The 23186-nt window shown below is 47.9% G+C and overlaps 1 protein-coding gene across 4 annotated transcripts in view; it reads left to right on the forward strand.

Annotated features, from left to right (window-relative positions):
* ZFAND6 (zinc finger AN1-type containing 6) overlaps nucleotides 1-22644 on the forward strand; it is a 40515-nt gene extending 17871 nt beyond the window's left edge. For all 4 annotated transcript variants that reach the window (XM_068143430.1, XM_068143432.1, XM_068143433.1 and 1 more), the window contains 5 exons: nucleotides 9288-9458; nucleotides 11128-11239; nucleotides 14049-14149; nucleotides 20135-20248; nucleotides 22224-22644. In XM_068143430.1, coding sequence (XP_067999531.1) covers nucleotides 9308-9458; nucleotides 11128-11239; nucleotides 14049-14149; nucleotides 20135-20248; nucleotides 22224-22372 — 627 coding nt within the window. In that variant the 5' untranslated portion in view covers nucleotides 9288-9307 and the 3' untranslated portion in view covers nucleotides 22373-22644. The remainder of the gene's footprint in view (nucleotides 1-9287; nucleotides 9459-11127; nucleotides 11240-14048; nucleotides 14150-20134; nucleotides 20249-22223) is intronic.
* The last annotated feature ends 542 nt before the right edge of the window (nucleotides 22645-23186 follow it).

Below are 23186 nucleotides of genomic sequence, written 5' to 3' on the forward strand. Positions count from 1 at the left end.
AACCTCACATGTGGGGAGAAAACCACTTTGGTCTCCCCTCTGGCTCGTGCATACAGCACCTTGGGTAGGACAGCATGAGCAGTGGGGCAGCTGGCCAGCGTCCTCTCAGTGTTCCTCAGATAGGCCTCTTGGACTTCTCTCTCCATGGCTCTCCCAGAGACAGCAGTGCAAGAACAGCTTTCCAAAACATGCAGTGTGCTCTTCTCTCCTGTTTGCTTTTCATGGTCTGTAATTCACTCGAGGTGCCTTTGTCCAGGGCAGCTGTAGTCACTGGGCCGATCTCTGTGCTTTTAATGTTTAACGAGTTATCTTTACTGAAGGTCCCTCTTGTGTCTTACTGTAAACAAGCATGTCCAGCTCCAAGAGTTGTTTGCTATGTTTTCCCTTGAACCCAAGAAGTGACTTCTGTGGTGTGGGTGGGTTTTGGTTTGGTTTTTTACTGGCATTCAGGTTGACCTCTGCAAAAGGCAGCTTTGTCAGCTTAGATTTTGCTGATTGTCATCACTGAAGAAACCAACTTAGAACCTGCTAGAGGTGCTCTACCTGAAAGCATGCCTGTGCTTCCCTGGGCTGGAGCTTCCTGGATTAACTGGGGTTGCCTGCAAGTGTATTGTGCTGTTGGGGGAATAAGAAGTAAATAAGAAGTAAGTCAAAGGGTATTCAGTTTTATAAGCTGGAATGTTTCTTTGAACTTCACAAAGTTTGGATACTGTCACATGCAAGGGCCTAATTCTGGTGATGCTGCAGTTCTAGTCTTGAGCAACTGAAGTCCAGATGTACATACTACAGCTGTTAATCCTTGACATCTGGAGCTGTGTTTTGTTGCTTTGGGCTCACATTGGAATACATGACAAATAGAAGGAAAATTCTTGAAGGCTGCATAGAGAGTACTGCAGTTAGTCTTTCAGGTGCCACAGCAGCTTGCAGATGCTCCTGCATAAAGTAGTGGTCATTCCTGCCAGGAATCTCACCAGCTGAAAGCCCAGCTCTGTGTAGCAGCTCTCTGGAATTCCGACACTTCTATCAAACTCCTTTTGTCTGTTTTCTGCCTCTTTGAAACATTTCATGTAAGCAAAATGTGGCTCTTCCTATTAGTCAACAACATGTACCTGTTACCTTTGCTCTGCACTTGCTTTGTTCAGGATGAATCTTCAGTGGAGAGGTTATATTCATGGAACTGCCCCTTTATTTATTATGGTGACTGTACTGAAGTTTGGAAGCAGAAGCAAGAAGAACTTGTTTATACTTCTGGGTTTGTGTGTAGATTTGAAGTGCTCACTGCAAGTGATGTGTTTTTTGCACGAGGTGAATGAGAGTTTCTGAAGGTGCCCTGCTTTACAGCAGTTAATCTCTGGTTCTAGTAAGGTTGAGCTTGGCCCTGAGTAGTAATTACAGTTTCCAAGTGACATCTATTAATAGTGTATGCAGACAAGCATAGAAAGCTGAATCCTAATTATCAGTGATCTTCTTGATACCAGGATAGAATCTAAGCGTCTTTGTTCTTGCCTAGTAAGAGTGAAGAGGCTGTAGTGAAATGTTCTCTTGTTCCTTGGGTAACCTTGAGCACAAGAGCAGACAGCTGTAGTTAGCAGTATAAGCACTGGAACACTAGAGGCTTTGTCTATACCAAGTGTTCCTGGGCAATGATGTCATATTGAAACTACAATATTCTGGCTCAGATTAGTTAGGAAAGTTGCTAATGGTCCTTCCTAGGACCTGAACTCTCTCTTCTGTCCATCTGCCACTTCTGAGGGTGTGCTTTCTCTTGCACTTGTGGCTGCTTTTCCCACCTGTGTGATTCTTTCACAGGCTTTTTGGCATTTCAGATCTGGGCTTTACACTGTACAGGGAATGGAGCTTTCTTCAGGGTCTTATATCTTAATGGTTGTACTGAAAGGATCTCAACTTGCTGACTACTTAGAAATGAAGAAAAGGCTTCTGTAGCTTGGGTGGTTTGGGTAGAGTTTCTGCTAGGAGAGTCTAATATAAAGTGCTTGGGGTTTGCCTAAAATATGTCTATGCATGAAACCAAAATAAAAAGCTGTTCAACAGGAATAGACAGGAACACAAGTAGATGTTGGATGGCTTGTCAAGTGAGTTGAGAGAACATCTTATGTAAGTCTTTGGTCACCAGTTGGAATCGTTTGGGTTTGGTATTAAGTCGTGATAAATGCTGCTGCTTCAGTAGTTCAAACTCAAAACTGCATTTAGCTGTGAGCAGGAAGAAAGCTGGAGGCCTGCTGGAGTGAATGGCAAGCTTTAAAATGCATGGATTCCTCCTGGTGCTGAGGAAGTTGGATAACTCCTGTGCTTTGAAAAATGCAGCAGCTGTGTGTTCTGCTGCTACAGGAACAAAAAGGTCGCTGCCCTTACAGATCTGCTTGCAGAGCTGGTCCTTAACCGTATTCACTACTTCTAACTCAAAGCCTTCTGCTGAAACTGGGTCAGAGTGTAACTACACATGTAGCTCTGCTGGCAAATCTGAAGCAGCTGTAGTGTTTTAGCCAGGGTGAGCTGGAGATGAAATGACATGTCTGAGTGCAACCAGCGAGCTGGGCTCAGCTGTAATGACTGAGGCCCCTATTCAAATCTGCCAGTTCTTCTTGGCTCCACAGCAAGTCGCTGGGACATGGTCATGCCTTAAAGCAGCTACAAATGACTGCTCAGTGAATGTAAATTGGGGCCTTTGGGGAGAGAGAGCAGTGGAGTAAAAAGAACACAGGACCCTTCTGTAAGTTGCTATTAATTTGTGAATCTGGTGCTTTACACCCCGAGGAGTGTCCTGCTTCCAGCCCCGCACCTGAGCATCCGTGGCCCTGCAGCTTGTGCACTGGCTGTGCTCAAACACAGGCAGTGCTTTGGGAACTTCTGCAGCTAGTCACAGGAGAGCTCTGCTCTTCCACCCTGATTTGCCATTTGTTTGGATAAGCCTGTAGAGGAATGCACTTTCTGTTTGTTTGGGTTTTTTGTACCAACATGCCTTTTCTTGTGCTGATACAGGTGGTGTCAGATATCCAGACCACTGCATGCTCTGAAATGAAGTGCATTAGCTACATAACTTCATAGCATGCTTTTATTGGTGCCTGGGACAAAGCTTTGTTGATGATCTCTGGGGTCTTTTCCAACCTTATTGATTCTATGATTTGTGTTTTTTAAGCAGCATGAATGAACATCTCTGCAGTTTCTTCCTTGCTTCCCTACCACAAAGGGAAAACGACCATTAGTACTGGTGCTGCTTAAATCAGTGCTGAACAGCTTCATTCTAAAAGGTGATTAGGATGGAGAAGAGAATATTTTAATCACCTGTGAAAAATCAGATTGATCCTGTGAGCTGAGTGCCAAGTGAAATCTGTCAGTGCATTGATCCTTGACAGTGATGAGCAGAGCTTACACTAAATGCTCTGCTGTCTCTTTGAGAAGCATTTTCAAAGCTGTGGTTCAAAGTGCATCCGGTTTGGTGCTGCAGCTGAAGCAGAACTTTGTTTGGGCAGTCTCAGCCTGATGCTGAGCTTCAGCATTAGCATTTGGGAGGACCTTTCCTGTAGCAGGCACAAATTGCAGGAGTGTTTGCAGGACACAAGACTGCTTCAGCTGTGCAAGGGATTGTGAGGGTCTGCTCACTTTCCCTACCACTGTGTGGAGAGTGAGGACAACTAGAATTCAAGAGACTTTTTCTTTGGGGCAGACAGATGAAGAGAAAGGTTAGCTTCTGTGCAGGAGTTTTTGTTTCTTGTTGGGGTGGGGGTGAAGAGATTATTCCTAAACCTTCTGTGTTTAATCCTGCTAAACACTGCACTCTCTGATCTTCCTGATTAACATTTGAGGCCTGGAAAGCTGGGGAATCAGTTATAGGAAACTAGTAGCATATAAACATTTTAATTAAAAGGAAAAGGAGGTGGAGGGGGAAAAAAACCCAACCCACAGTGTTGCAAGGCCTGCTCTGTGGGGAGGGGATGTACACGTGTCTCATGGCTGTTCAGTCGGGAGAAGAGAAGGCTCCCAGGTGACCTAATTGTGGCCTTCCAGTATCTGAAGGGGGCTACAGGAAGGCTGGGGAGGGACTGCTCAGGATCTCAGGTAGTGATAGGACTAGGGGGAATGGAATGAAGCTGGAGGTGGGGAGATTCAGGCTGGATGTGAAGAGGAGGTTCTTCCCCATGAGAGTGGTGAAGCCCTGGAATGGGTTGTCCAGGGAGGTGGTCAAGGCCCTGTCCCTGGAGGTGTTTAAGCCCAGGCTGGATGAGGCTCTGGCCAGGCTGATCTAGTGTGGGGTGTCCCTGCCCATGGCAGGGGGGTTGGAACTAGGTGATCCTTGTGGTCCCTTCCAACCCTGAATGATACTGTGATACTATGATTTGCTGTGCAGAGTATTGGAAGAGGCAGCTCTGTTCTTAGAGAATCTGATGTCCAAAAGTTGTGCCCTGCTTTAGTGTTGCTACAGCTTCAGCTCAATGCATTTTATAATTGGGGATGTCCTTTATGTGATTTTTTTTTTGCTTGGTACAGAAAGTAACTTGCTCTGAGGAGGTGCTCAGGTGAGGGGGGGAATGGCAGGACCTATAGCAGTGGTAAGCAGGCCTTAGATGCATGAAGTTGCCTGTGTATGACAGGATTAACAGGAATGAGTAGACTTGAAGCACCAGATCTGTCGGAAAAGGACAGCCTAGAGAGCTGTGTGCCACCATTCTGCTAGGGGCAAGAAATACTGGAAAATAGGAGAAAATTCTCAGAGAGAATTTTGGTTTCAGCTTAGCAAATCTTAACTAATACAAGATGACTGTTTATGGACTAAACTTCCATGAAATGGATGTTCTGGGGCTGCATTGAGGGGCTTTGTGTAAGGCTGTTGCCCTTCCCTCTAGGATGCTTCCTTCTCACTCATTAGTGCTCGTACAACTGGTTGTACAACTCTGCCATAGAGCAGGGAACATGCTTAAAATAGAGTTTGTTTGGGTGGGTTTTTTGTTGTGCTTTAGTTTTGTTGAGTGGTTTTTGTTCTTTAAGATGAATTAATTCTGCATTCAGGGTAACAGAAAGGCCCTAGGAGCATTGCTTAAACACAGCTCAGGTGGGGAACAGGCAAAGCTAAGAGGCATTTCCAGCAGCTTTTACAGGCTCCACGCTTGTGACACCTGAAACTGAGTGGGACCTACCTGTAACCCTGTTGAGCCCAAGCCCTTAACTGTCACTTCAGCTAGGAAGCTGCTTCAGGTTTTGTACCGTGGCCAAGCTGAGAAATCAGTCTTGAAACTACAAATGGGAGATGCCCTTGGTGTGTTCTACAGCAGGCTTGGTGCTCAGCAGGGGTTAACTGCAAGGGGGTAGTCCTGCTTTTGGCCTTGTCACTTCCTTGGTGCTGTCAGTTCTCTGGAGTTGATAGTCTGTCAAATCAGCAAGTTCTCTACTCCACCAGAGCAAATATTCCAGAGTTTTTAATAGATGTATTTCTTTTCTTTTGCATCAGGTGGGCTGATCTGACCTGAGGTGGGGAGGTGTGGCTGGGGCTGTGGCAGAAAGGCCCCCTTTCCATTCTGATTCCAGTGTCAGTACCAGCCTACTGTTGCTGCTTCAAGTAAGGGCTGGGCTCAGCCATGCTGTGGATCTCTCTGCATGGGAAATTATGGGCAGTTTTGGAAAAAAACCAAACCAAACCCTGAAGCTGAGCCAAGAACTGGGATGGGAGGAGTTTCCCTTCCCCCCCAACATCTGTTCAATGATCTCTTATTGTTCATGTTTGCTGGGATGGGGACAGAGTCCAGCTGCTCTGCTTGCAGCTGTTTGACTCTTGCCAGAGGAGGTTGAAGTCTCTGGGCACAGTGCTGTGTCATCTTGGCCCTTGCCCTTGGGCAGTGGGGGATGTGTGCAGGAGGGGTTTGTCTGAAGTGCAGTGGTAAGAGCCACCAGCATTTGGGTCTCTTCTCACCTGTTTTCAGTGCTCAATTTTGGCTAGTGGCTCTGCCGATGCTTTAAGCTTGCTCTGCTGCTGGGCTAAGTGGTTCCAGGTGTGTCCTAGCACACAGGACAAACACAAGCTTGGAAACCAGTCGGTGTTCAAGCTAATTGGCAGAAGATGAGGTGGTTGCCCTGCTAAGTTTGATCACTTCTTTTGGTGTGTGAACACCGAGGGGGAGGGAACCAGCATGAGAGGAGCTGGAGCAGGAGCTGCTTGTATTGATTTGGTGTTCTGTGGCTTCAGGGTTGAGATAGATCGGCAGGCTACTCAAATGTGTGGTGTTCCTCCTGGTCATGTCATTCCTCATACCTGTTCCAGAAGCTTTTCCCCCTCGTGTTGTGCTTTTTCCTGTTTGGTTTTGTTTGTCACATTGGGTTGGTTTGGGGTTTTTTTTAGTGTGTGTCAACTGATGGAGCTCACTGAACTGTTGGAAGACTTTGTGGTGGTGATGGACACTCTTTCCCTGGAGGCTTTTTTTTTTTGGTGGCTCAGGGAACCCACACTTAGGGTCCAGCTGGGCGCTGGAGCTGGTGTGGGGAATTGCCTCCTTCAAGTCATTGTGTTGAAGACCTTTCTCACTTGACTTCATAGCATTGCATCACTTTGATCCTATCTCTTCTCCATTTTATTCTCCAGATACTAGCAACCAATGAAGGATCCCCCACTTCCTGTGGCTTTTAATAAAGCTCTTCAGAAGAATCCCTGGCACTTCCCCTTGCAGGTTAAAGTGTTTTGGAGCCTCATGCCAGTGGCTTGTGCTTTGGCTGGTGGCAGGATCCGCTGGTTAATGAGCTCTGGAACTGGCTTAGCTGGAACCCAGTCCAGCTTTTCTTGTTTCACTTCTGGGCATCTTTGCACACCTTTCACAATTTGTTTATTGAATTGGAGAGTGTGTGTGTGTGTCCCTGTTAGGAGTTATTAGGCTGGGATTGCTTTAGCACCTGTTCCCTTCAGGTTGTGCTGGGCAGTAAGAAAATGAGCAGTGACTGTTGCTGGATGCTGAGGTCCTGTGTGCTGCTTGAAGCTTCCTGTTGAGCAGAAAGGCAGTCATGGTAAAGTTTGGAAGTTAGTGTGGTAGGGCTCTTTTAATCTGCTGCTGCCTTAAATTAGAAGGATTAATACCTGTGTTGTGACATCTCTGTTAGTCCTTGACATGTTGTGGGCTTTTTAATTAGGCTTTCACTCTGCAACAGTCTGTGCCACGAGTGACTTGTGTAAGGTTTCACCTTAGAGTTACCAAAGCACAGGCATCTCCTGGCCGTTGACACTCCTGAAGCTGGGCCCAGCAGAGGAGCTGGAGTCCCACATGTGCTGCTTTGCAGGTTCATCCCAAAGGCCTGCCTGGAGAAAGACAGAAATGAAAGTGCTCTTTCAGCTCCGAGTACAGTACTTCAGCAAAATCAAATTGAGCTGCTTGAGGTCAATGGGGGCTTTGTGTGTCCCAAGCAAATGCTTCTGTGTGGGGTGGGGGAGTGCACTCAAACAGCTGCAATAAGCTTAATTGCAGGTTGAAGCTGAACAAGATGCTATCAGAGATTTTTGTCTCCTGCCTCTGTACCTTCCTTGTCTTACATCTTGACCAGTTTCTCATCCTTTGAGAAGCTTTTTGCTCTGAGCAGACTTGGCTGTCCTTCGTGTTGCTGTGAGCTTTGCAGGTCAGAATTTTGAGGTATTAATGTTGTGTTCTTTGGGGAAGCAAAACCAAAGTGCAGTGTGTGTGGGCATCAGGAGAGAGGAAGGTATTTGTCTGAAAGCAAAGTACTGGGAAACTTGTTTGTGTTTGGCTTCAAATACACCTTCTGTGAAAGGAAATCTTCTTACTGTGGTTTAATCTAGTTGGCAATTGGCAGAGTGTTCAATATCCTGAGAGCTCTTCCCTCCTGGACTTTCTTTGCTATTGAAAGATGGAGAGATGTTAAGGGAAACATTGTTTTTGTTATTATTCTTCTGTCAGTAATATTGCTTATCTTTGGTTCCTCCTGCAACAGGCAAAACTATCTGGGCCTTTGAATCAGGAAGTGTAAAATGCTATAGACCAAGGCTGATCCTGAATGAAGTAACTGATACCTTAATTGAGTCTCTTAATGAGAAACTGTTGGGTGTTTTGCTTTCCAAACTGATAGAAAAGTGGGACAAGAATGTTTCTAGAGGGGCAGCACATGGGAAATTAATTTTACCTGAGTGACAGAGATCAGCAAGTGATGTACAAGGCTCAGAACACTGAAAATGGTGATTTATTGGGTGGGGTTTTTGGTATTAAAGTCTATAGCTGTTACAGAAGCCAGGGATAAAGAACACACATTCTGCAGGGTTTATGCCACCTGAAACTAAGGATGTTGCAAGAGTTACCTTGATGGTTCTCTCATCACTTTTACTGTGTTTTCACATGGATGTGTACCCAGTCTAATAATATCTGTGACTGAAAGGGTGATGTTTTTTGTATGTTAACCATCCCAGGTCAGGTTCTGTGGCAGGTGGTTGTGTTGTCCTGCAGCAGTGACTAACCAGTGACGTGGGAGTTCATGTGACTGCTGCTAATGACAATCATTATGCTGTAAGCTTCTGTTACCTGCCTGGCTGTCATTGCAGAACTCTCATTCACTGATCAAGGCTTCAAGTTTCAAGCAGAGTTCAACATGGGTGTCCCTCTCCCTTTAACTTCCTGCTAGAAGCAGTAACACTTCCAATCCTGTGTCCAGTTCTGGTGTCCCCAGTGTAAGGAGGACACAGAGCTGTTGAAGGGAGTCCACAAAGGTGATCCAAGGGCTGGAGGGCCTCTGCTATGAGAACAGGCTGAGGCAGCTGAGGCTGTTCAGCCTGGAGAACACTCCAGGGTGACCTTGGAGCTGCCTTCCAGTACCTGAAGGGATCCTTCAGAAAGGCTGTAAGGGGGATGTGTCTAGAGACAGGACAAGGGGGAATGGTTTGAAGCTGAGGGAGGGCAGGGTTAGCCTGGATCTGAGGAAGAAGCTCTTCAGTAGGAGGGCGGTGAGACTCTGGAACAGGCTGCCCAGGGAGGCTGTGGCTGCCTCCTGCCTGGGGGTGTTGAAGGCCAGGTTGGATAAGGCCTTGAGCAGCTGACTCTAGTTGAGAGGTGTCCCTGCCCATGGTGGGGAGGTTGGAGCAGATATCTCTGAGCTCCCTTCCAACCCAAAGCATTCTGTGAATACTTTCCTAAAGGACTCTTCTTTGCAGGCCATTTACTGACCGTCCACTGGAGGGGCTGGGAGGCTCTGTCTGGATGGGTGATGCAAAGCACGTGGTTTTTCACATGCCAGTTGTGAAGGGAGTTTTCTCAGGCCTCTGAATGCTGGGTTGCACGTTTCAATTTCAGGTTTGCAAGAAGAAGGGGAAATGGCTCAAGAAACGAACCGCAGCCAGGTGCCCATGCTGTGCTCCACCGGCTGTGGCTTCTACGGCAATCCTCGTACCAACGGCATGTGCTCAGTGTGCTACAAAGAACATCTGCAGAGGCAGAACAGCAATGGTAGAATTAGCCCTCCTGGTAAGTACTGCTAACACTGCTGGCTGAACAAGGCAAAGTGCCACAGCAAACAGCAGCTTGATCAGGACAACCCCAGGCATGAGTCTAGGCTGGGTGACAGACTGAAGGAGTTGGGGCTATTCAGTCTGCAGAAGAGAAGGCTCCCAGGTGACCTAATTGTGGCCTTCCAGTATCTGAAGGGGGCCTAGGCTGAAATATGGCTCAGTTGGTAGCATGTAAGAACTTTAATGGGAAGGTCATGAGTTCAAGCCTGCAGTGGGCAGTAGTGTCCTCCCTACTCTAGTCATGAGGGCTGTGGTGACAGGTTGGACTCGATGATCTTTGAGGTCTCTTCCAACCTTAGTGATACTGAAATACTGAAATACTACAGGAAGGCTGGGGAAGGACTTTTCAGGATCTCAGGTAGTGATAGGACTAGGGGGAATGGAATGAAGCTGGAGGTGGGGAGATTCAGGCTGGATGTGAGGAGGAGGTTCTTCCCCATGAGAGTGGTGAAACCCTGGAATGGGTTGTCCAGGGAGGTGGCTAGGGCCCCGTCCCTGGAGGTGTTTAAGCCCAGGCTGGATGAGGCTCTGTCCAGCCTGATCTAGTGTGGGGTGTCCCTGCCCATGGCAGGGGGGCTGGAAGTAGATGATCCTTGTGGTCCCTTCCAACCCTGACTGATACTATGATATTATGGTTTGGGAGTAGCTCTGGAGAAAGAGAGTTGGGAGGGTGCTGGTTGCTGAGAAGATTCCCCTTGAGCCAGCAGTGCCCTCATGCAGCCCAGCAGGCAGCTGTGTGCTGGGCTGCAGCAAGAGGAGTGTGGCCAGCAGGGCAAGAGGGGGGATTCTGCCTGTTTGCTCTGCTGAGATCCCACCTCCAATCCTGCCTCCAGTTCTGGTGTCCCCTGCATAAGAAGGACACAGAGCTGTTGGAGTGGGCCAGAGGAGACCACAGTGATCCAAGGGCTGGAACACCTCTGCTGTGAGGACAGGCTGAGGGAGCTGGGGAAGAGAAGACTCCAGGGGCACCTTAGAGCTGCCTTGCCCTAGCTGAAGGGATACTCCAGGAAGGGTGCAGGGGGGCATTTCATGAAGGTGTCTAGAGACAGGACAAGGGGAATGGTTTGAAGCTGAGGCAGAGCAGGGTTAGACTGGATGTGAGGAAGAAGTTCTTCAGTAGGAGGGTGGTGAGACTCTGGAATAGGCTGCCCAGGGAGGCTGTGGCTGCCTCCTGCCTGGAGGTGTTGAAGGCCAGGTTGGATGAGGCCTTGAGCAGCGGAGTTTAGTTGCGAGGTGTCCCTGCCTATGGTGGGGAGGTTGGAGCAGATGTTCTCTGAGATCCTTTCCAACCTGAGCCATCCTGGGATTATTGTGTCAGAATGCTGCAGTTTATGCTGGGAAAGCTGTTTGTGGGTAGTTTTAATTAAGAGAAAATAATAACTGTTTCAAAGCTCCAGCTCCAAACCCCTGTGCTGTGTGATTTCTGGGGTCTTGGGGCTTGAACATGATCAAAATATGGCCAAACAGAATTAATTTCTGTAAAATTACCTTTCATTATGACCTGGACAGGTTCAATTACTTTCCTGGCTGGTGTCATGGGGGTCAAAGAATAATTGCATGCATGGTATGACTTTTGTAATGCCAGGAAGTAGCAGAGCACATTGACACGAGTGTTTTCCTTCCAGCAACTTCTGTCAGTAGTATAACTGAATCCTTACCAGTTCAGTGCACAGAAGGCAGCACCCAGGAAACTCAGTCACCTTTAGATTCTACATCGACTCCATCTATGCAGCCAAGGTAAGCTGCTTGCTCTTGTGCTGTGTTCTTAGGTTAAAATGTGTGTCAGGGCCATCCCCGAATTGTTTTGAAGTGTGCTGATGCCGCATAATGAAATGTTAGGACCCGGGTTAGGCAAAGGTAAGAACTAACAGCTCACTTTAAAGCATGGGATCTGGCAGTCAATAGTAGCTGATCTGTCAGCTACATCTTGCATTCAGATGCAAATTTGTCTTTGGAATTTAGCCTCAAATAGGAGCATTGCCAGCTTCACGCTGTTCTACTGAGCTTTGTCTGGCTGGTCTTCTGAATCCACAATCTGCAGTCGGTTGTACATTTACCAAAGGAGAGCTCTTCACATCTTACAAATGGGAGGACTTTGTTAAAAGGCAGAAAGCCCTTGTGAATGCATGGTAATGTGTTAAACTCCAAGGTGCAGGGTAGGCCAAGATAAATGTCCGGGTGACACACACCTAGAATATCTCCTGCAGACCTCCCTGGAAAGCTTGGTATCTGTCAGGATGAATGCAGCTCTCCGTGTGCATTGGCCACGGCAGTGCCAGGGGACAAGTGGTGACTCTGTGGTAAGCACTCAGGCAGCACTAGCATCTGACCACTGACTTCCAGATCCTTCTCACTCACACTGCTCTTACCTGGGTTTCTGGTGCAATGGGATTCTGGCCAGGAGCATCACTGAAGAAAACTGAAAGCAGTAATGAAATGATTCCTGGGTCAGGACAGACAAAACCACTTGGATTACAACTGGGAATGGAGTTCTCCTCTCTCCTCATCACTGGAATCTGTCCTCATCGTTGGAATGGGCTGCCTGGGGAGGTGGTGGAGTCACCATCATTGGAGGTGTTCAGGAGGAGACTTGATGGGGTGCTTGGTGCCATGGGTTAGTTGATTAGGTGGGTTGGATTGGTTGATAGGTTGGACATGATGATCTTGAAGGATTCCTATTCGATTCCTATTCGATTCCTATTCGATTCCTATTCGATTCCTATTCTCCAGGGCATAGAAGCTGTCCCACAGCAACCATACTGTCCTCTCTTGACTCATAAACAGAGCCTGCTCCAAGTGCCAGGCTAGGGATGCTCCACCACTGGCAACCAAGTGAGCAGGGGAGATGCCTGGATCTTAGTACATGTTGTGCTCCTGTACTGCTTACTTAACGAGTAGGTTCTAGCTGGCTTGTTGAAGGAGACACAATGTTCCTGTGTAAATCATCCAGGCTACCTGCTCTCCATTTCTGAAAGGCAAATGTGTTTCTGTTTAGTGGCTGCATTTCACTGCAGAATGAGACAGCCAGCAGTGACTTCAGTGCTTTGGAGAGCTGTTGGAGTGAGAAGTGGTAGTGTTACACTATGGCAGGTGACCTGCAGCAATATTCATTCCAGCTTTCCTTTTTCAAACCAGAAGGTAGTAAAATACAGCCCAAGGGTGATTTCATCAGTTAGTGTTAGTTGATTATGTTCAAACTGCTTTCTGCTCCTCAGCTTTTTATAGGAGCTGTTATCTCATCCTTGGATCCTGCATATGCACCGAGAGCTAGGTGCCATGCTTGATGCTATATCTGATCTTTCCTTTCTGAGCTTTCTAATTGGGGTAGGAAATGGATAGCTTAGCCTGGTACAACTCTTCTGGTATGTGTTTAAAAAGAAGTAAATGAATCCATTCATCCAGGTCTGTGCTCAGAGGTAAACTGGGCAGTGCTGTGGGTGTTTCCTCACACCACCTTTCTAATGCCCTGGAAGAGGGAAGAAAGCTTTGATCGCTGCTTACAGCAGTGGATGGTTGCTCTTAGACTTGCACTCCAAAATATGGTCCCTGTTTTTGGGGGCAAAATAAAAGTGGTTCAATTTCAGTCTCTGGTAATGCTTTGGAGTTTTGATACTCAGAGCAAACGGTCACAAAATTACCAATGCCCTTTTGTATATGCCCATGCTTGTAGTTGGAGGCCTACCTGCAGTGTCCAGGCAATTAAAATTGTGACTCCAAAGCCCTGGTTGTGTCATGGGCTGCTGGCAGGGCTTTGCTGGTTCATGGGCTGCTGGGTAATCCATTTTTTTCTGGATTCAGAGTGGATCTCTTGAGTTTAAACCAATTGGGCAGATGGGACAGTGTCACATCTCACTGGAGACTCCAGCTGTGTCTTGTTCCACAGTCGAGCTGATGGATGAGCAGCTTGGCTGTGACTGCCAGGATTGAGTCTCTGTCCCACAGCTCTCCCAGGGCTTCATCTGTGAGTTTCTGGCCACACTGTGACTTCAGCAGAATGGCTGGCAGGGCTGGGCAGTTTGGCCTGCACCACTTCACACTGTGACAGTCTGAGGGGTTCTGTGCACAGCTGCAGATGTTTTTATTGCTGGAGACGCTGACATGCTGCAATTTCCTTGTCCCTATCAGTAGAACACCAGAGGCAGCTCCTCTACAATTATCTTGCTGACTTAGGGTAGAAAAATCCTTGCTTACAGAGTGTTGCATTGTTGCTTCCCCGTGGAAGGATGGTATGTCATGCTACCCCAAATGCCTGTATCTTCCCTTTTTACAGTTCAAACTGCTTTATTGCATTCAGTATGAATGCACAAATGTTAATCTTTTCCCATCCATTCCCACTGTCCAGGATGCTTAGGCACTGATGGCTTGCCATGGTTACAGACAACTTCAGAGGGAGCAGTTTTGGCCTTCATTGAACTCCATTTTGGTGGAAGAGTGGTGGTGTTAATTTTTTCTGTTTAGGAATGCTTTAAAGAATGTGCATATGCCTGATCAAAACTAACAACTTTTCTCTTTCCCCCTCCTCCCCTTCTCCCCTTGCTCCTTCCAGCCCTGTGTCCAGTCAGTCCCTTCTAACAGAATCTGTAGCATCATCCCAACCGGATAGCACGGCTGTGGACAAAACAGTACCTGAGACAGAAGAGTTGCAAGGTTGGTGCCTGGTTTTCAGAGACAGAGCTTAAGCCTCATTTATTTTGGCTGTTCTTAATGATACTTTCCATTTTCCAAGAGATGCCTTCTTCTCAAACCCAACTGTTCTGTGAAGCTGGAAGGCACAATAAAGCTAAACTTTCTGTTCTTAAAAGACAAATCATAAACTGAAACCTTTCATCTTGAGCTGGTGATTCCAGTGCCTGCCATAACAGGTATTAATTGGGCTTGGGAATGCACATCATGAACCAGTCTGTTTCTCTGGGTTTATGCCACAGCTGTTACATGTAAGCAGCGTTGGAGTATCTGTTACTTCTCACTGGAGTCCTTGGCAGCCAATGCCAGCAGTTTGTGACTATAGCTGTGATGAAGGAAAGTCAATGACATGAGCTGCTGGAAGAACAGTGTCTTGCAGAAACATGAAGCACCTAGGAAAGACCCTTTCACCTCTGAACTGTAGTGGGGTTGTATTGTGACCCACTGAAATTCACTTCATCAAATACAGACTCACCAAACTACAAACTCTGCTTACTTGAAAAGGGTCGAGTGACCTGGAACTACTTTGGCCTAAAAACCTTGGTGCTTGGACAAGGGGAAATTTAGTTTTCTTTCCATGTGCATGTTTGCAGAGCTTTCTGATTATATTGCTTAGGAAAAGGGGGGAGGGGGGAAGTCAGATAATAGCCAAAATCCAGTCAGACTTGCAATCCATAGACATTAGAAGAGGTATTTAAAGGTAAGTCAGTTAGTATCCTGCCCTTACTTGTGCTGCCACTGCTGAGGCTGTGGTGGGTTATGTTTCTGTAGGCTAGCCTAACCATAGGAGTTTGGGTTTTCCACAGATAAAACATCTAATTCCACTTGAAGATGCTAAATGTATTTTTTTCTTCCCCCACTGTACTTAGGGTGTAAAAGTTCTGCTTTTCAGATGCTTAGCAGAACCTGAGCTCTCTCTATTGTAGGAGGGAATAGAGGAGTCATTATTCAGCTCCTGTGCCAAGTGAGGCCACCTCAGTCCCACAAAACAGCAGCTGTGAAACTCAGACAAGGTTTAATGCTAACACCATTTTTGTACCAGCCCTTGAGATGCCAACTGGAAACATGTTTACTCTTCAAAAGCTACATGCCAGACAGATAATTCCTGCCTTTTAGTTAGCTTTCTGGAGCTGAGAGCTCTTGTTGCCTCAGCTTTGTCAGTGCACAGAAGGCATGCTTTTAGTGCTGACCAGCAAGTGCTGAAAAGGTTTATGAGCCTTAAATTCTCTGTATTTGCACAGCAGATGGAGGTTTGCAGGCTGGAATTTTTAGTTGATGTACCTCTAAGGAGCACAGGTGTGGCTCTGCATCCATCCTGGTTCTACAGAGCAGGGAGCCTGGCATGTGCTGTGTGCCAACTGTAAGCCAGCTCCCACGCAGGTGCAGCCCTCTCTGGGACCCCCAGAAGTAAAACATCTCAGGCACTGCAGTTTTACACTGATGTGGATGTTTCATATCAGAGACTATCAAGGCAGCTTCTGTAAGCTGATCTTGCTGCCTTGTCTTTGTGTGGTGGTGTTCTTCCTGGCAGTGCTGTTGCAGTTCATCTTCTACCCAGTGCCTGAATTTGACACTCTGGGTTTTGCATCGTGTTTGGCTTAGCTGTAAGTTCAAACTCTAGGTTTGCAGCATCTTCTGGCTCCTCACTGGGGAGGGTGGTGGGTGGAGGGAGTGCTTCAATTTAAACCAGTCTTTGCTTGTGCTGTGAGGTGACTTGAGCCTGTGAAAGGACTTTCTCAGCTGCTTTGCAGAAGGTGGTCTCTCCCCATCTGGGTAAACTCCTCCTTTTCCACCTCCAATCCTCCCTCTGAGAAGGAAAGATGAGTTCCTTAGCTAGAAGCTTTGACTTCAGGGGCCTATTCCTATTTCACAATGTATATGAGAAGGATCAGCCTCTCTCAGGTGTACTCAGCTGTGTCCTTTTCTTTGTACCATGGCGATTTCTGAGCTGAGAACACCACCGGCGTGGAATTGCAGTTGGAAATTGCAATCCCTATTTATAACTCTCAGTGGCAGGGTCAGCCTCATTTCCTGGAGAGTTGCTTCTGTGCTGTCCCTTAACTAAAAATCACAGGAAATGTCAGGCTGCCAGGTTTTTTCAGTCTTTTGCTATGGCAGTGTAAGTATGGAAAGAAGGGAAGCCTACCCTGGGAGAGTCTGAGGGAGCTGGGGTTGCTTAGCCTGGAGAATAGGAGACTCAGGGGTGACCTTATTGCCCTCTACAACTACCTTAAGGGGGGTTGTAGACAGGCAGAGGTTGGTCTCTTCTCCGAGGCAACCAGCACTAGAACAAGAGGACACAGTTTCAGGCTGTGCCAGGGGAGGTTTAGGCTGGAGGTTAGGAAGTTTTACACAGAGAGAGAGATTGGCCATTGGAATGGGCTGCCCAGGGAGGTGGTGGAGTCACCATCACTGGAGGTGTTCAGGAGGAGACTTGATGGGGTGCTTGGTGCCATGGTTTAGTTGATTAGGTGGTGTTGAATGATAGGTTGGACACAATGATCTTGAGGGTCTCTTCCAACTTGGTTTATTCTAAGTGGATTACCCTGAATTTGACTTTTAGGCTGCTCTCAAGAGTGTAATAGAAGTGTGTGCTCCAAAGGTATTTACTGTTGTCTGGCTCTCTTGTTGAGAATTGGAAGAGGGTAGCTCGTTGCAGACTGAAGAACTGAGAATACTGCTTCTGATGTGAGGGAGGAGAAAAAGGAGTTGTCTGCTTTGATCATTGTTCTGTACTTACTCTGATACATCTCTTGCTTCATTGCAAACTCTGTTCTGGAGCAAATTGTGCCATGTTACTCGGAGGAGGCCACGAAGATGATCAAGGGCTGGAGCACCTCTGCCATGAGGACAGGCTGAGGGAGCTGGGGTTGGTCAGCCTGGAGAATACTCCAGGGGCACCTTAGAGCTGCCTTTCAATAGCTGAAGGGATACTCCAGGGAGGCTGCAGAGGGACTTTTCGTGAGGGTGTCTAGAGACAGGACAAGGGGGAATGGTTTGAAGCTGAGGAAGAGCAATGTTAGACTTGAGCTGAGGAAGAATTCTTCAGCAGGAGGGTGATCAGACTCTGGAACAGGCTGCCCAGGGAAGTTGTGGATGCCACCTCCTCCCTGGGGGTATTCAAGGCCAGGCTGGATGAGGCCTTGAACTGCTGAGTCTAGTTGAGAGGTGTCCATGGTGAGGAGGTTGGAGAAGATGGTCTCTGAGATCCATTCCAACCTGAACCTCAAGGGAATGCTCTTGGATCACTGGCATCAACTTCAGTGGACCTTCATCAGAGCTGGATCAGTAGATGGTCCTGGGCAGAAATGGATTGATTCTGTAGAGAGGCAACAGCAATAAGATGTAAAACTATACCCTGCAGGTTAAGTGTGGTCTGAAACAGAGTGTTTGAGGTGGATTCCTTCAGCCTGCTGCTAAAAAGTCAGTAAGCAGCACTCCTTCCTAGAGTTAGCTTCACCTTTCATTCCTCCAGAGCCTGTTCTTCCTTGGCCTGTTTGGATGCACTCGAGGTCAGTGTAGCTGTTCATAGTCTTCTTGTGGGGATGAGGAACCTTTGTCTGTAAGAAGCTCTGCCCAGTAATGCAGAGGTGATACGTGTAATATCCAGAGTAGACAGAGGAAGATGAGGTGTCAGGAGTCCTGCAGCACATTTGCATGCTGTGGCTGCAGGAGTGCAGGCACTGCAATTTGCTCCATCTCATGGGTGCTGTTTGCTTGGTCAGTTGCAGTACAGTGGAGTTCAGGCAGGTTTAGCACAAAGAAAGTAGCAGCAAAAGCTGCTGCCTTTAGGAGGAAATCCAGCCTCTCCTTGTTTTGATCAGCACAGACCATGCTTTAAAAAGAGGGAACTTCCAGCAGCCAGCCCAGCTTGTCAGCTGCAGAGAAATGAGAGTGTGCTCCAGCTTTATTCCTTGTAAGTGAGCTGGCAGCTCAGAGTGCTGCTGCCAGTGCTTTCCTTCTCCGGTTAAAGGTGGAGCTGGGGCTGGGGGAAGGGAGGGGATCAGTTCGAGGAAAGCAGTGGCCAGGAGTCTAAACAAAGTACAGAAGCTGGGAGTGGCTGCAGCCTGTTTCCTGCAGGCTCCAGAGCCGGTGGTATTGCCTTTTACCTGGCTTTTTATTGCCCTCATCACAGCTACTGTGGAGACAGAGCACTAAACACTGGCCCTCTGCCATCTAAAGGTGGCTTAAGGGCTCGTTGTCATAGAGGACTTGCAGTCAAAGGGCTGGCTTCCTTGCAAAGGCAGCTTGAGGTTACTACAGTAGGTACAAAGTGACTTGTGGCAGCAGCAGCAGAATCTTCCCACTCAGCTCTACCACCAGCAGCAGCCCTTGAATACTTTTAAACCTTTTAAATGTGAGAGTTGTATACACAAAAGATCCAAGCATGCATGTGTTAGAGAGGCTGCACTGGCCACTGGAGCACAGCCTTTGCCAGCAGTCAAGTATTGTGCTGCCTGTTGATGTTGCCTGGGACAGACCACAGTGTTTGGTTACAAGGGCATCCAGCAACAGGACATGGGGCAGTGGTTTTAACCTACAGAAGAGCAGATGTAGGTTGGACATTAGGAAGAAGTTCTCTTTACTATGACCACTGGAGCAGGTTGCCCAGGGAGGTGGTGGAGGTGCCATCCCCAGAGATATTCAAGGGTCAGGCTTGATGGGGCTCTGAGCAACCTGATCTAGTGGAGGATGTCCCTGCTGACTGCAGGGGGTTTGGACTGGATGACCTCTAAAGATCCCTTCCAACCCAGCCCACTCTGACTATGATACACTGCAGAAAGTGCTGTTTCCTTTCAGCAGCCCAGGAAGAAGCCCCAGCAGAACTGGCATGCAGAGTGGCAATCAACTGGCAGAGGGCTAGCACAGAACTGCATCTGACAGCCTCTGCCTAACAAAAGTCCAGCTGCACAGAGCTGCCTGCAGCCCTTTCCCTGATAAAGGTCTGGGTTTGCTGCTGTTCTCTCTCTGCAGCCCTGGTTCAATCTCTCCTCCCAGCTGGAGCTTACTTTGCTGCAGATACACCTGGCTTGGTGTACCGTACTCCCTGGAGATCTAGCAATGGCTGCTAGGCAGAGATTGGCTCTTGGCCCTTCTTTAAATGAAGCTTTTTTTGTTTCTCTCTGTTTTGTAGTGTAAGGAATGTGCAAATACTGGAGGAAGAGGAGCCAGTTTCTATTTTTACCTGAGTCAGGCAAATACTATCATTACTTGTTTATATTCTCCCACACCACCTGTAAGCTGTTCCTTGCAGATGTGAGAGAATATTAAAGCAGGTTGGAAGCTGTCTTAGCAAAACAATCTTTAAAATGTGGTGTTCCCCTGCTTCCTTCTGGGTTTCAGGATGGTGGGATCCCTCCCTGGCAGTCTGTCTGGGGCTAATGGTTTCTCACCCCAGGTGCTGACCAGCCCCTGTGTAGGCTTTTTGCAGGTGTGCTGCTGCAGCAGCAGTCTCACAGTGGTAGGGAACTGTTCTGAAGTGCTGCATTTGTGTGGCCTTTTATTACAGCCTTCAGCAAAAACAGTGCTGGGTCAGTAGTTGAGAGGGAAAGTTTTACTCCACTGATCCTAGCACCAGTGCTTTCCCCAAGCAGATGTTGGTAGCCCTGACGGGGAAGCACTTGGGTGTGGAGTCTCCTCCCAGATCTCACCGCACTGAGTCCTTAACCCTTAAAGCTAGTTTTCAATTCTGCTGTTCCTTGGTGGTGTCTTTGTGTTGTGAACTCTGTGTGAGCATGCAGTGAATTCTCTCCCTGTGAACAGCTAGAAGGAAGAAGTTCCAGTACCCTGAGGCTGTTACACTTGAGACGTGGAATCTGCAGCAAAAAGCTTAACCTCAGAGCCTAAATTTACCACAAGGGCTTTAGGTGATCATCCAATTCAGAGCCAGGAAGGGGAGAGGGGCAGACCTTGTGTTTCAGTGTTCTTATTCACCTCTTTTACTGCTAGCTTCAGTGTCAGAGAGTGCAGAGCCTACACCTGAAGAACAGGACAAGTCGCTCGACAAACCCAAACAGAAGAAGAATCGTTGCTTCATGTGCAGGAAGAAGGTTGGGCTGACTGGTAAGGAACACTCCTGGCACTGCTCCTGGCCTTGCCTTAGGCTTTGCTCCTTTTGCCAGGCCCTAAGGGGGAAGTGGGGCGTGGTGATCTCAGTGGTGTTGGTTTGAAGTAACACTTGGCAGGAGGTGCTTTCAGCTAGCACTTCCTAGAGTTAGTCCCAGAATCACAGGGTGCTAGTGGTTGGAAGGGACCACAGAAGGTCAAGTCCAACCCTCTTGCCAGAGCAGGATCAGCTGGGGCAGGCTGCACAGGAGTGCATCCAGGTGGGTTTTGAATGTCTCCACAGAAGGAGACTCCACAACCTCTCTGGGCAGCCTGCTCCAGGGCTCCAGAACCCTCACAGTGAAAAAGTTTTTCCCTAAGGTTCCTGTGGAACCTCCTCTGCTCCAGCTTGCCCCCATTGCCCCTTGTCCTGTCTTTGGACACCCCTGAGAAGCAGTCACTTGTGAATCATTTTGGTTTTCAACTTCCTGTCTTTAAGTGAAGCTCACAATTCCAAACACTTCCTTTTGGAAGTCTGCTTAGCTGAGAAATTAGATGATAGCTGGCTGCTGTTTACTAACCAGCTCTGCAGTGAGAAGAATGGAGTTGTGTGGAGTGAAGACTTCTAACTGAAGGAGGAGAGGAGGTCTCCAGGAATGTGTGTTGTGGTAGGAAGCAATGGGCAAGCCAAACCTTCCTGTAATCACTTCAGAATGGATTCCTTGTGCTGCTTGTGCTTTCCACAGCAGAGGCCCCTTGGCTGGTGTGGTGGGTTGAAATCACCCCCACCATGAAATTGCCAGATCAGCTCAGTTGGAAAGCAGCTGAAGCTCTATTTACAAGCAAAACTACAATCTAGAAACCTGGAATGCAATGAGTATGTACAAAATGTATAACACTTACAGGCATTTCCAATTTATAAACAACACAAGAACCACCCTGGACAAAGCCAGGGGGTTACCAACAGCTTCTCCCTCTCTGCTCCCTTCCCTCCTGTACAAGGGAAAAAGAGCAGAAAAGCAGAGAGGAGCTTGTTAGTACTTAGCCACACGAAGAATGCAGCCAAGGTCAGCAAGCCAGCAGAAGCACCAGCTAGTATCTGCTAGAGAGAAGAGCTGAGAAAAGAGCAAGAATTAGTTCATACAATTAACTTTGTTAGTTAGCAGACCAATAGGATCTGGAGGTGCTGGAAGGTGCCCAGAGAAGGGCCGTGAGGATGAGCAGAGGGCTGGAGCTCCTCTCCTATGAGGACAGACTGAGGGAGTTGGGGCTGTTCAGTCTGATGAACAGAAGGCTCTGAGATGACCTTATTGTGGCCTTCCAGTATCTAAAGGGGGCTATAAGAAGGCTGGGGAGGGACTTTTGAGGGTGTCAGGTAGGGATAGGAGTAGGGGGAATGAAGGAAGAAGTTTTTCCCCATGAGGATGGTGAGAGACTGGCACAGGTTGCCCAAGGAGGTGGTGGAAGCCTCATCCCTGGAGGTTTTGCAGCCAGGCTGGATGTGGCTGTGAGCAACTTGCTGTAGTGTGGGGTGTCCCTGGCCTTGGCAGGGGGGTTGGAGCTGGATGATCATTGAGGTCCCTTCCAACCCTGACAATTCTGTGACTCTGGGATATATACCTTATTTTCCTTTTACATCCCATGGTAATTTACTTACACCCCATGGTAATTTGCTTATGTGCTACTACTTTCTACTCCATCTGTGGAAAAACTGCCTAAGCATCAACCTCACACTGCCAGAGGTGGTCGCCACTGCTGCCTGAGCTGTGCTGGTAGCGAGTCCCTGGAGGACTTCCATCCCTGGAGGTGTTCAAGAGGGGATTGGACGTGGCACTTGGTGCCATGGCTTAGTCAGTCATGAGGTGTTGGGTGATGGGCTGGCCTTGATGCTCTCCGAGGTCTCTTCCAGCCTCATTGGTTGTGAGTGCGAGCAGCTCGGGCCGCGGGGCGCCCTGAGCAGCGCCCTGAGCAGCGCCGCTGTTTGTGTCGGCAGGCTTCGAGTGCCGCTGCGGGAACGTCTTCTGCGGCATGCACCGCTACTCGGACGTGCACAGCTGCTCCTACAACTACAAAGCTGACGCCGCCGAGAAGATCAGAAAAGAGAACCCCGTGGTCGTGGGGGAAAAGATCCAGAAGATCTGAACTGCTGCTTCTGCTGGGACGCGAGGATCCTCTCCACCATCTGCAGATCGAATTGACTTGAGCTTTTCTTTCCTTTAGGCACCAGGAGCGTAGAGCAGTGTACCTTGCCTAGACCTTTTAATCATGCATGTCAGCAGATGAATAGATTCTTTTTGGGGGTGGGGGGAGGAGGGGGTTGGGTTTGTTTGGTTTGGTTGGTTGGCTTGTTTGTTTGTTTGTTTTCCCCCTGGGTTTTTCTTGTTTTGAAAGATGAGACTGAACTTTTCACTGCAGTTTGGTTTTGGTTTGGGGTTGGTTGGTTTGGGTTTGTTTTTTTCCCCTCCCTGTGGCTGAAGACTTTTTAAGTAACCTTTACAAAAGTATTATCCTTTAAAAAGATCACCTTGAAAATTTTTAGGCTTGGAGTGCAGAGGGATTTTGATAACCAACGTGGAGGAAGCTTTTTGGGGGGTGGGGTGGGTTTGATTTCCTTGTGGTGGTTGGTGGTGGTGTTTTGGGAGGGCTGTGCTTTTCCAGGATCAAACCTGCATGCATTACCTTTTTGTTTATTTTCTTCTTGTATATAGCTTCTTTTTTTTTTCCCTCTGCAGCACAACTTCCTTTTTGTTTGGGGGGGGTTGGGTTTGGTTTGATTTTGATAATGCCTCGTATGGCACAACTAGTTATCAGTAACTGAATGTACTTTAATCATTTATGGCTGCTTCTGTTGGGGGTTTATGTTTTGGTTTGGTTGGGTGTTTTTTTTTCCCCTGTTGATGATGAGAGGTTCTACCTGTTGGCATAGTAGCTTGTTTGCACCCTCTACCTATTTATG

The sequence above is a fragment of the Melanerpes formicivorus genome, unplaced genomic scaffold (assembly GCF_026170545.1).
Source record: "Melanerpes formicivorus ecotype bairdi unplaced genomic scaffold, bMelFor1.0.p_v2 SCAF_10, whole genome shotgun sequence".
Lineage (NCBI taxonomy): Eukaryota > Metazoa > Chordata > Aves > Piciformes > Picidae > Melanerpes > Melanerpes formicivorus.